Source organism: Lissotriton vulgaris, chromosome 7 (assembly GCF_964263255.1).
Source record: "Lissotriton vulgaris chromosome 7, aLisVul1.2, whole genome shotgun sequence".
NCBI lineage: Eukaryota > Metazoa > Chordata > Amphibia > Caudata > Salamandridae > Lissotriton > Lissotriton vulgaris.
The window spans coordinates 380285618-380298395 of record NC_141695.1 but is presented as its reverse complement, the minus strand read 5'-3'; the positions used below and the strand labels follow the sequence as shown (position 1 = coordinate 380298395).

Below are 12778 nucleotides of genomic sequence, written 5' to 3'. Positions count from 1 at the left end.
CCAAAGTATATACACAGCGTACCTGGCAATAGTATCACAACCTTGTTACATCCATCAATCACCACTGATAGGAATATAAGAGGCAGCGCTACGCGCTGTTACTGTGATTCTGGTAGCTGAGAAGCACAACACACCAAACACTGGTCCACGCAAGTGTCCCGAAGGAAGGATCACAGCAAACGGCCAAAGGGAAGGCTAAATAGGGAGGTTCACTAAGCAGGAGGAAGCTCCGGCCAGTGAACCTAATTTGAATGTGCAGCAGGCAGTACTCTGCCAGGTGACGTGGTAAGACCCGGCTGTCGGGCGGAGCAGCAAGGCAAAAGGGTATGGAGAAGGCAGTACCCGGCCGGACTACGGAGTAAAATTGATACTTGTATAGCGCACTACTCACCCGCAAGGGTCTCAAGGCGCTTGTACGAATACCGCTGTGGAACCCATCCTGGCTTTCCCTGTGAGGCGTCCACTCCTGGGCACCCCCAAGGTGGAGGCCAGGCATCCTTAGCGTTGTGGGGGCCGTTTTGGAGATTAAGCAAGCTATTGCCCAGAGTTGCAGAGTGGGACTCCATGATTGGAATTGGCACCGGGGCGAGAATTATCAGGTCCGTGGAATTTGAGACCAAGACCCGCCGAGGCAGGGAAGTGAACCCTGGTCCCGGGCTAGACCTCTGCATCAGGGTCTGCCGCTCTAACCATTGAGCCACACTTCTCCACGTGTGAGACCCGGCAGTCAGGCGGAGCACCAGGATAGGGGAGAGTGGATGAAGCAGCACCCAGCCGGGCTACGGAGTGAGACCCGGCAGCCAGGCGGGAGAAAACAATAGTGCAACGAACACGAATTACATCAAACGTGTTCCAAGAAAGCCCTCGAGGGAAACAAAAAAGGCCCTACACAAAACACGGTAAATAGAACCGCCAGGGAAGGAACAGGCTTCGGAGGAGCCGAACGCCGGTACGGAGGATGGGACGCTTAGGGCCGGAAACACCACACACACACAACCGGAAGTCAGGCAACCGCTACGGGGACGGAAGAACAGGAAAGGAGCTCATAGCTAGAACGCAAAGCGGCGTTCTGGTGCATCGATGCTCCTTAAATAGAAGCCAAGGCCATTAGCAGGTAAAGGAACACCTGGCGCCTCGATGGGGGCCTCGGGGCATGACATCGGCCACCAGGAGTCGTCCCAGGCTGAAGGGGTGGAGCAGAGGATGAGGACCTCCGTTTTGTCAATAGTTGTGTAATTTTTAAAAATAAATAATTGCTAATTTTTATGGTTAAGCTGTTTTCGTTTTATTTATTTCACAGCAGACAAAACTTTTGTTTAGAATGTGTTTCTATGATAAATAAGATATATATCAAATGATCCATATCTAATGAAGCTCTAGAATATGGGGCTTTTTTTACCCACAAAACAGTCTTGTGGAAAGGGACTCTTTCTGATACCGCTACCCGTCCCTTTTCGTTGACTTTGGGCATCTCCCTCTAATTTTGGCCTTAACTAGATCCTGCCATATCGTACCAGCATCATTACTACTTGGGCCCAAATCTGTGGATTTTATCAACAGCGCTGTAGAAGACTACAAACGTTATTCTGTTCATTGGGAATTCTCTGGAAAAATTGTTACTGGGAAATTAAAGTGCTTGGTTATGGTTCTTTAAACCTTTGATGCAAAGTGGCCCAACAATAGCTATCAACTCTTTATGAAATGCCTAGAGAAATGAGAAACTCTCACATTAGAGACAATTCGCATGGCTTTATTCTAGGTCAAAGGCCGTATATGCATAACGGATGAGCAAAAAGAGAATAGAAAGGAGTTAAAAAGGCAACTTTCAGTGGTGCCCTTTTATTTGAGCTGATATTACATAAACTGGAATTTTGAAATAACACAATATGTTCAGCACAAACAAAGAAGTTGAAATACTACATTTTCACTCTCTTTATTTATAGTACGTGCATATCATACAAACTTTAGCTGTTACCTTTACTCTCTTGGAACCATATTCAAGACTTGACATTTGAATATTAGAATGAAACATGGTTACATGGAGAATCTGTCATAGTAGTAGACCGCTTCAGAGAATTGTCGGGTTCCAGCAATGTTACTGAATAGTGCACTCTTGTTGAACACTACAAATCACAAAGTTGAACATGGTATCATACAACACACCTTTTGTCACTCATACTGGCTCTGGTAGACCCAAACGCAATTAAATTAAACACGAGCTTTAAAATCCATTCAAACACAACCTGCCATTTCACTTTGTAGATGCACTAACATAATTTCAGCATATTTCATAAAAATGTTGGTCTACAATAGTAGAAAATAAAAAATGAACTTAACCTCCAGCACGGCACCAAAAAAGGGCCCTACCTTGTCATCCACCTTTTGAAATTAAGTTACATTCTGTAGCATTCCTCTGTAAACTGAGACTATCTCACGTGCTTTAAAAGTCCAAGTCAGATACTCAGTGCATAAGTTTCTTCATAGCTGGCATCGCTGAACTGTCTGATCCAAATAAATATACGGTATTCCACAAACTCGGAAGCATTAGCTGGGAAAGGAATGCAGCAATTTGACCACGTCTGAAATAAGGTGACTGCACAGTTGCAGTAAGACTAAACCGCTCCTGCCAATTCAGATCACATGACTACAGGTCTGGAAAGGATAGACAGCCAGCCAGTGTTCATGTCCGGAAACACATTTAGTTTATCCACTTTTGACTCTTAGCTGCTTCCTCGTCTCCCATTAAACCACAGAGAGATACAACTCCCATCTGCACACTTGCGGGACAGGTGGTGTGCCCCTTCATTGAGTCAATAGGCCACTTTTCTCGTTTTTCACTTTCAAAAACTCCGCCATGCTGGAGAAGTACTTCTGGTTGGTTTCTGCCACCTTCTTCTCTGCAGCCTGAGGGTTAACAATTTCCAGGCCCTAAAAAAAAAAAAGGCAGCCAAGATAAGCAGAAGAAAATGAAAGCAACGATTTAAAGACGTAAATATTGCATATAAAAACTTGACAGCATCAAAAGGATCAGCAAAAACTGCGATCTGTAGGACTAAATAAACACGCAAGGCAACTCCCGACCAGAGCATTAAAGTATTCTTTACTAGCCATTAAACTAGACCATAGCCATTATACGTGTCACACAGTTGAGTCCGCTTTTTACCATTCTGTGAGAATATAAAGCTTTATCTAAAGTATACATTCCTTTCTGAAAACCCTGGCTCGTTAAAGAAAAATAAGTCCATGTTACTGTTTCCCATTGCCTTTTGTGATTGTTGGTAGGCTAAATCTTCTCCCACATCTGGCATTATGTCACAGAAGAAACTTGACCTCCCCAATTAGAGTGGGCAGCAGGATACATGGAAATAAGGTCTTGAAACTAACATTTGAAAGAAATCGAAAAGCACACAGCCATTATAGGTCGCCACACCTTGCAAAAGCAAGGTATTCCCATATAGATCAAAACCAACTGTGTTATCCCCTCTCCCAAGTGTTCACTCATTTCATGACTGCTGATTAAATGTTCGTGGTTTCTTCTACTTACAAAACAAAGTTAAATCCATTTCAATTCATCTGCATGGAAGTTTAAAGAGGGCAGAAGATACCGCAACAATGGTTTCTATTTGGCCAGAGGGTAGGGTTGTGGGCTATGAATGGTTTCAAGGCTCGCTCTACCTGCCTAGCTGGAGGAGGTGACATCAGAGCTCAATGGGCTGGAACCAGTGTGCTATTGGAAGCTTAAGAGGAACATGGGGCGTAGCCCATTAATGTCTACCTACTGTTTTTTCCCCAGAAAAGAGGTAGTGGTTAATTGTCATCTTATCTCAAGCGTATCACTGTACTCCCTCTGAATCGCTTGGAAAACCTGTACACTCGGTTTGATCCCCTTCTCAGGACTAGCCTTACCTGTTGGGTGATAGGGATTTCCAATATCCTTCCTTTGTTAAAAGTAGGCTTCTCCTGTAGTGAAAGTTCCCTCTCTCCCTTGCACTAAGAGAAATTGAAGTTTAACTTGCCCAAAGAGAGGAGATGGTGCCATCTAGTGAGATCAAGAACACAGACGTGTTTCTTTGAAGTTCAGATTTCTGTGTAAGAAGACTCGAATCCTAATCACTCAATGTTTCTAGCTCAAGGCCGTAAAGCTCTATGTCTACAGATGCTAGACCACTAAACTTGACAAGAAAGAAATGGTGATGGAATATTTACCAGTTCTATGTAATAGGGTTCGGAAAACTGTCGCTGGAGTTACTGACCTGTATACGAAGGTGCCCTTGCCTAAAACTGTGCAAAACATGGATAATTTTGTATAAATGCAATTTGAAAAGAGGGACCCCCTGAGTCTAGATATAGTTCCTAGGGGACAGGGCAACAGTAGTAATTAGTATTAATACAGATATTTTTCCTAGGCCACATAATTCCTGTCTAAAATCAGGTAAAGCATGAACACAAATATACAGCTGCCTCAAGATATTCAACAAACAATACAAAGATAAACAAAGTTTATTTAATTAAAAAGAATTTCACATTAAAATCACAGTTTTGTATTAAAAAAAAGGGGGGCACGTTTTCTACCCCACTGGTAGAACCAGTGGGGTAGAAAACGAGCCATAGGGCCTAATGCAAGAAATGGGCCCTCTTGATCCCCATGCTCAATATTAAGTTACAATGGCATAAGTGGGAAGCAGTGGGACCCTTAAGCCCCTGGATCCCAGTTTCCCTGCACATGCTGCACTAATGATAGCTAAACCCCGGCTTATGAGTCTCCAAAATCCTAATTCTGTTGTTCTATCGTCATCCCTCTAGCCACTCATCTCCTTACTCTTTCACTTTTCTTGCCGGTCCTTGTTCTCTGCCATTCCTCTTCTGCCTCTAACTCGCCCCGGTCTCCTTCTTTGGCTGTTTTCCCAGCCCCTTTGGTTTCCTCTTCCATTACCCCTTTTGTTCGTCCTTAAATCCTTTCTGTTTTTCTCTCATCATTAGCCCCTTCTCTCAGTTAGCCACTTTTTCCTTTTCTTCTGTCCTCGGTCACCTTATCCTTTTCTTACAGCCCTTGGCTCTCAGACACATATTTCCCCTTAATCAGTTATTGCGCAACTCCACCTTCCGCAAAGCATAAACCAAACTGACTACAAGGCGGTACCTTGCTCAAAGCTAGAATGATGGGGTGTGCATGTGCAGAGCAGACTGGGCCCTGTCCTACCACCAGTCCTGGTTCCGCTACACTGTCTGCAGTACTGTGTAGAACTGGGTCAGTTGAGGTGATTCATGACTCCAACTCCCAGAATGAATTGTGTTAAATGAATGCTCAGGGTTAGAACATTGTGTTCAACGGGACTTGAAGTCGCCTGGTAACCTTACTCTACTCCAACCTGGATTTAATCTCACTTGGTGTGGTAGAGGTTTTCAGTAGACAGATAACTGAACAAACCAGATTTACAGCAAGCGTCTCTTCAAAGTCTCTGCAGTTCATGCACCGCCCTTGTAACAGGATTGTCCACAGCCAACCGGCTGTGGGTTGTTCATGTGTGCTTGTGGTTGGGTGTTATATGAAGAGCATTGTTTTGCATGCCTGCGCTATGGATGTTTATTTCGAATGCATAATTGTGAGTAATGATTGCAGAACGCTGCCGCACGCCTTGTGCTTGGGCTGCCTCGAAGAGCCTCCGGGAAGACCGCGCTGGCAAAGCTTCATTGGCTCCCAGTTAGGGAACGAATCAAGTTCAAAGTCCTTTGTTTTGTACATCGTATTGCTCAAGGAAAAGGTCCAGATTATCTTAATAATCTCCTTATTATACATCGTCCTACCCGAAATCTAAGATCTTCCGGTACGATGGTGTTCAAACTTCCTCGAGTCAAAAGGGCCAGAATGGGCGGCCGCTCATTCAGTTACTTGGCCCCTAAACAATGGAATGGACTTCCATTACATCTTCGTATGGAACCCTCGGAAACGAGATTTAGAAGTAAACTTAAGACATATCTGTTTCCCATGATGTAATTTCTCCCTTAAATGGCTCTTTCTTGCCATCTGTCTTTGGAAATCTTAGCAGCTTTCAGCGCGGGGACACACTGTTTTCTGTGTAACCAGGCGCTTTACAAATGGCTTATTATTTTTATTATTATTATTTTATTGCAAGGCTAGTATGGTGCTGCCTTGCTGCTTAATTCAGCATGCTTCCTGAGACACAGATTAATACTGATTAATCTTAGAGAAAGTGGAGTGGTAGTGATTTTATATTGACCTCTACTATACAAAGTAGTACAAAAATAGCAACAAGACTGACAGAATATCTGATAACATGAACAAATGTATTATTTTATTTTGTTTCAATCTTTCTATTAATAATTTTAAGACCTTCGCCATATGCATTATCTAGCATACCCATGCCTCCTGCCTTTAATGTGGGAGAGATGCGAGTGGGTCTACAGGGTATGGAAACAGCAGAGAAACTGTAATTAGCTCTAGCAACAACAAACAACTCAAATGGTACCTTATGGGCACCCCTCCCTGACATCTGGAGACATCTTCAAACATTTGGCATCAACGCATCACAGCTCATGTGGTCTCTAATTATGCATCTGGTACTGCTCGGTGCCTTTCTGCTTGTTCTTTTCTTCAAGTTTTCCCAAGTTGCCTGAATATCTCCAACCACAGAATTCTGCACCCTTGTAGGAAGGGGTTCTTGATGAAATGTCCTAGAATAGGTCTGGGACAACCAGTATTGTTTTACTGCAAAACCAGACAGATTGACAAGTAAGTACAGCAGTGAGCCTATAGTATTTTCTCTGTGAGTTGGGACTTCACCACCTGTGTATGGCAGAACGTGTACTAAGCAACCAGCATTCATGCATCTTCCTTGGAAAGGGTTTTCATCTCTTTCTGAGCCAGACTGTGTCCATTCATCAGAATTAGACAGATGTGCATTTCTGTGTTGGAAGGGATGGATTTATTTGAAAGAAAAATAAATGATAAAAAACTAGTTACTTACCTGTACACTATGTTTCTCCAGTATTATCTTCCACATATTTACATGATTGTATCTTCCCCGTCGTCATGGTGAGAGTTTCACGGTAAAAGAATAACCATTACAGTAAAAGAAAAAACTGCCTAGAAACCATAGAAAACTATATCCTTGGGTAACCACTTATCCTCATATGTGGCCCAAACAACAGCCAAACAGCTGCCAGCCCTGAGATACACCATCACCAGCAGAGCCACCATAACGAAGATTTCCAATAGCCCAAGAGTGAGCCACGGATGAAACCATAGATAAAGGTCAGATAAAGGCCTACCTAAGAAGAAACGGGAAGGCGGTGGGCCGTATGTGAAACTATGAAAGAATACTGGAGAACCATGGAGTAAAGGTGAGTAACCAGTTTTTTCTCCAGTATTGAATCTTTCATAGATTCACATGCTTGTATAAGAATAGAAAGCAGTCCTTATACCATGGAACGTTTCTAGGATAGACCCCTTTGTCTCTAGGGTTCTTTCTCTTTTTTTTTTTTTAAACGCTATACTGTATATTTTTGAATTGCTGTAAATAAACACTCATTAAGAACTACGTAAAAAAAGGTCCTTTACAGCTAAGAAAACACAATATATACATATATATACCAGTTATAGTTAGCTGGACATTTCACTCATACAAAACCATAGAAATTCCCCCGTTATAGTTAGTTCAGCTAACTATAACTCGCGCGCCCGCAATGCACTACTGATGACGTCACATATTACATCACTCATGACATGGTCAGTGACATCACTGATGACATCATCCTTGTGAAAGAGTGGCAGACCTCCTCTCAGAGTAATATAACCTTTGATACACATTCATAAATACAATCTAACATTTAAAAAAAAATGGATACCAATACCTGTTACAACAACCTATTCAGTAATTCCACCATCTACATACACATATGCCCTCATTCACCAACAGTTCTATATAGTCACTCATACATGTACATGAATTTCTATGGTTTTGTATGAGTGAAATGTCCAGCTAACTATAACTGGTGTAAACCTATGGTTTTTTCAGTGAATTTGCAAGGTTTTTTAAATGCTAATTCCTAACTATACTGTGTGTCAAACCTATGCTTTTTTCCGTGAATTTGCAAGGTTTTTTAAATGCTAATTCCTAACTATAACGTGTGTTAAACCTATGGTTTTTTCAGTGAATTTGCAAGTTTTTTTAAATGTTAATTTCTAACTATGATGTGTGTGAAACCTAAGGTTTTTTCTGTGAATTTAGAAGATTTTTAAATGCGAATTCTTAACTATTACTTGTGTGAAAGTGATGATTTTCTAGCCAATTTCCAATATTTTTAAAATGCTAATTTGTAAATCTTTTTTTTATAAATTTACTTTTTAACAAACTGTCTTTGTATATTGTAATACATTGACTGTATTATGTAATATGCAACAGAACATGTATTTTTCATGATTTCCATAAAGTTGAACACTATACTCTACATCTTCAATCCACATGTAAACAGTCAATTATTTATTTTATTTTTTTAGACGTGCGCACATCTTTTTTTTCCGTCAGGGTTCTTCTGGAACCCCCTGAGAAGGTCTAGGGGGTTAGGGTGTCTCTACCTTGCCTCCTTTTCACGTTTTGAAACTTATGAAAATCGGGCAAAACGCCATTTTGATGCGACGTGCGCGCCCGGGTGCTCGCACCACGTGCGCGCACCCAAGCGCGCACGTCTAGTCATGTGATTCGAAAACAACACTTTTCATTGGTTCATAGTCATTTCTGTCCTAGAATCTTCAAAAACCCCACCCACTTCCCTCACTATTTGTTTCACTCTCGTGGGAGAAGGAGCTTTTCCAGCTTTCCTGAGAATTTTCAGAAATGGCAGAAAGACAGGATTTATCTTCTGATTCTGAGGAAGAATATCAGCTACCTCAAAGAAAAGGGAAAGATTCATTCATTTGGACATTTTTTACTTTTCCAGAAGGGCTTAAAAAGGTGAATGCCCCTAAATTCCCATGAACTATGTGGCACAGTTCTCTCAAGGGGGAAACCCTTCAAAAAAATACTCCTCCTCTATACATACACAATGATAAGGCATGTTAGACAAGTGCACCCTGTGCAATTTGCACAAGCATCAACAAGAGCCCTGGCCACACAAATGCCACTAGCTGTGGCCAGCACATCAGCACAACCACCTCCATCTCCATCCACTGCAGAAATGGAATTAAGACCATTCTTCAGAAAAGTGCACATGAGATGCAACATGTGCTTTGAAATTATTGTGCATGGGGAGCAGAGTCTCAGTCTGATTCAGCGGAGAATTAATGAACACAAATGCTCCCAGAGACGATGATTTTTTAAATTACATTTTTGATATATTTTGTTCCTGTTGAACAGCTTTGCAGTTGAAGATTCCTGTTCACGTTTGAAAAATAAATAAATAAATAAACAAATAAATAAACAAATATATATATATAAAAAACTTTCAAAAAAAGAAAAATATATAAAACAACAAAACAAAAAAATAGTTCTTTTCAGAACTAACTCACCTCTTCAAAAAGAGCTGTATTTCTTACACAATGTGTCATTATTTGTTTGAATGAATGTGTAGTGTATAAATGAATAACTGAAATGACTGAGTGTAGGGGAGGAAGGGACTGAGGGAATGAGTGAAGAAAGGAGAGTATAGTGAGTAAGGAAAGGTGAGTTAAAGTGACAAAGGAAAGAGACTAAGGGTAGGGGAGTGAGTTAAGGGGAGTGAAAAAGTAAAGGAAGGGCACTAAGGAAAAGAGAGTAAGGGAGGGAGAGTGAGAGAAGGAGAGCGGGGGCAGAGACAGGGAAGTAGTGTAACGGACGGAGAGAGGGAAATAGAGTAGGGTAAGGGGAGTGAAGGTAAAAGAAGTGGAGTGATGGTGAGGGAAGGGGTATGAGGATGTTAAAAGGGAGGTAAGTGAAAGTGAGAAGTGGGGAGTGAAATTTCTTCCCACACAATTTCAAAACCAAACTAACATTTCAATTGGTTCTACCTTTCAACATTTGAAAAGTCACATACAGTTCAACCATCCCCTCTGCCCTCTCTGCCTGTTACCATAGTAACACCATACAGCACCTGGGTGGACACACAGGTCAGAAGTTCATATCTCAATGTTGCAAATAAATCCAGCAAGGCTGTTTGACCTTGCAATATTCCTGCTTATCCAGTGCTATGTTACTTTTGATGACTTTTTTCCCAACCAATAGCATTTTTCCTTTGAAAAAAACATTAGCATGCACCCTAGTTTTCAATGTTAAATTTTAAGAAACAACAAATCATTTCTAGTTTTTCAATTGCACTGAATCTCATCCACATTTTTTTCGAAAACTCTCAGCTACAAACTGCCATTTGACTTCCGCAGCCCATCTGAGTACTACCGGATCTGCCTTAAAAATGTTAAAAGTGTGGTTGTAGTACATAGCTATATTTTCTGGAGTAAAAGGTATGCAGCAAATAGATGCTTTCTCAACCTTGATTTACCAAATGTGGATTGGCCAAAGAGGATTAAGATGTCACCAATTGATGCCATTGGTAAAATCCTTTTTACATCTCCCACACCCTGACCTCATAATTGTGCACTGTGGTGGAAATTACCTGGGCACTTTGACTGGGCTAGGCCTGGAAATGCTTTTAAAGGACACCTTTGGGCAATTGATGTCACTTTTTCCACAAACTACCTTGGTATATTCTAATATATGCCAAAGGCAAAAATGGAACTGGTCCAACCAATACTGTCCAGAGATTGAGAAAGCAAGGAAACATGTGAATAAGTCTGTTTCTGCTTTACTCCGAGACTATGGTATGGGTTCTATATACCACAACAACTTGCGTTACAACATGCAATGCATTTATAGAGGAGACGGTGTACATTTCACAGATGACCGGAACAGAGTCTTTCTTTTGAATTTACGACTCTGCATCGGTACTTACTTGCAGGTACAAAAAACACTATATAAACACAACGGCTCTTTTTAGAGCCAACCAAAATCTAAACACTGAAACATGTTATTCAACTGTACATTTTTTCTCCTTTTTTTCACCGTGCGCACACCGCGCTATATTTTTTTCTCAAAAAAATGTTTTTTATGCCTTTGGGGTCCATCAGGGACCCCCTGAGAAAACCTAGGGGGTCAAGGACACTGTACCCTGCCCCCTTTGCACGTTCTGCACTATAGTTTTTCAATCTCTTGTAACACGGAGGTGCGCGCTACGTGCACGCACCTCGCGATTTTTTACAAAAAACAAAAAAGGTTTATTTTGGCCGTCTGGTTCCTTAATGGACCCCCTAAGAAAACCTAGGGGGTCAGGGAGTCTCCAGCCTGCCCCCTTTCCACGTTCTACACCTTTGTTTTTTTCAATATGTTGCCTCGCACTGACAAAATGGCGGACAACACTTCGACTTACACTGAATCGAATGTTGACAGACGTCAAACAGTACATCGGAATACCGCTCGCGCACAAGGGTGCGCTCTTCTAGATATATAATTTGTTTCAACTTCAATTTTCTCAACAACTACTGGAGGGATTTACACCATTTAAAGAAAAGGGTCATGTGCGAACCAAACTCTACCTGATTGCCAAATTTCTTGTAATTCCGTTCAGCCATTCGGGCTGTAGCCGTGTCTAATCGTCCTATGGAAAATAACATGGGGAAAACACGTTTTGGGAACCCCCCCTTTTATCTCAGCCCCCACTTGACGAATCACCCCCCCCCCCCCCCAATCTTTCAGTGAAGGAGCAGAGCGGAGTGGGCCATCTTCTTTGAGAAATTCGCGAAAATTAATCCACCGGCGCCAAAGTTATTCCCAATAGAATGTTGCGGATTTCCTATGGAAACTAGGTCCTAACTAGAACTACCTACTGGCGACCGCCACGGGGAGAGGCACCATCCTGGGCTGGAAGAGCAGTGTCCAACCAGCCTAAGTGAGGCTGCAAGGCTGAACTATCGGAACTTGCGAGGTACGACGCTCCATATGCTGAATAAGCCTGTCAGAATGAACCTATCCTACTAAGGAATTAATGTTTCTAAAATGAACAAACAACAAATGTGTTAATGCCATGCTCGCATTCAAGGACCCAGTGTCCCATCATGCACCGGAAATGTTTGAACTGTGAATACGCCTTTAAGAACAGGTGACAAATGAAATAAAAGTGGAAAAATCAATTAATAATGCAAGCTTTTTATGTTGTAGCTGCCGCCGTGGAAGAAGAGGTCATTACCTCGAAAAGCCTTGGCGAACTAATATTGAAAGGAATTCAAAGACAGGCTGCATCTCACACGAGCGCCGTTGTGTGCTCTCCCAAGCACAAGGCATCTTTGGAATATATATATATACATATACATACATATACATATATACATATACACATATATACATATATATACACACATACATATATATCAATCCATATGGCTCTCTTTCTTTCCCGGTAGGCGCTGCTAGTTTTGGCCGTGTTACTCCTGCGGTTGAGCCCAACCGCTACTTTATCCAAACAACGATTCCTTCCACGGAAGGAAATCCTGCAGTCGCAATTACCCAACACGATTCACAAGGAGGTAGATTTCAAAGTTGTTTATTTTAATCCATAGGGTGTCAAAACCAAGACAAAAACCAACGCGTTTCGACAGCCTCCGCTGCCTCGGTCACGGTCAGTTTGAAAAGTGCATTATCACAGGTATATAAACAAACCACATTTCCTGAAACACAAAAGTTACCGCCCAAGTGGGCGTGGTTACTATCACAAGGTCAATACCACAACCCTTAGG

General features: G+C 41.8%; 1 protein-coding gene across 2 annotated transcripts in view; it reads right to left on the bottom strand.

Moving 5' to 3' along the window:
* Window positions 1-1806: 1806 nt before the first annotated feature.
* Window positions 1807-12778, bottom strand: part of PRPF31 (pre-mRNA processing factor 31) — a 398971-nt gene continuing 387999 nt past the window's right edge. For both annotated transcript variants that reach the window (XM_086930323.1, XM_086930322.1), the window contains exon 14: window positions 1807-2928. In XM_086930323.1, the coding sequence (XP_086786449.1) occupies window positions 2803-2928 (126 nt within the window). In that variant the 3' untranslated portion in view covers window positions 1807-2802. The remainder of the gene's footprint in view (window positions 2929-12778) is intronic.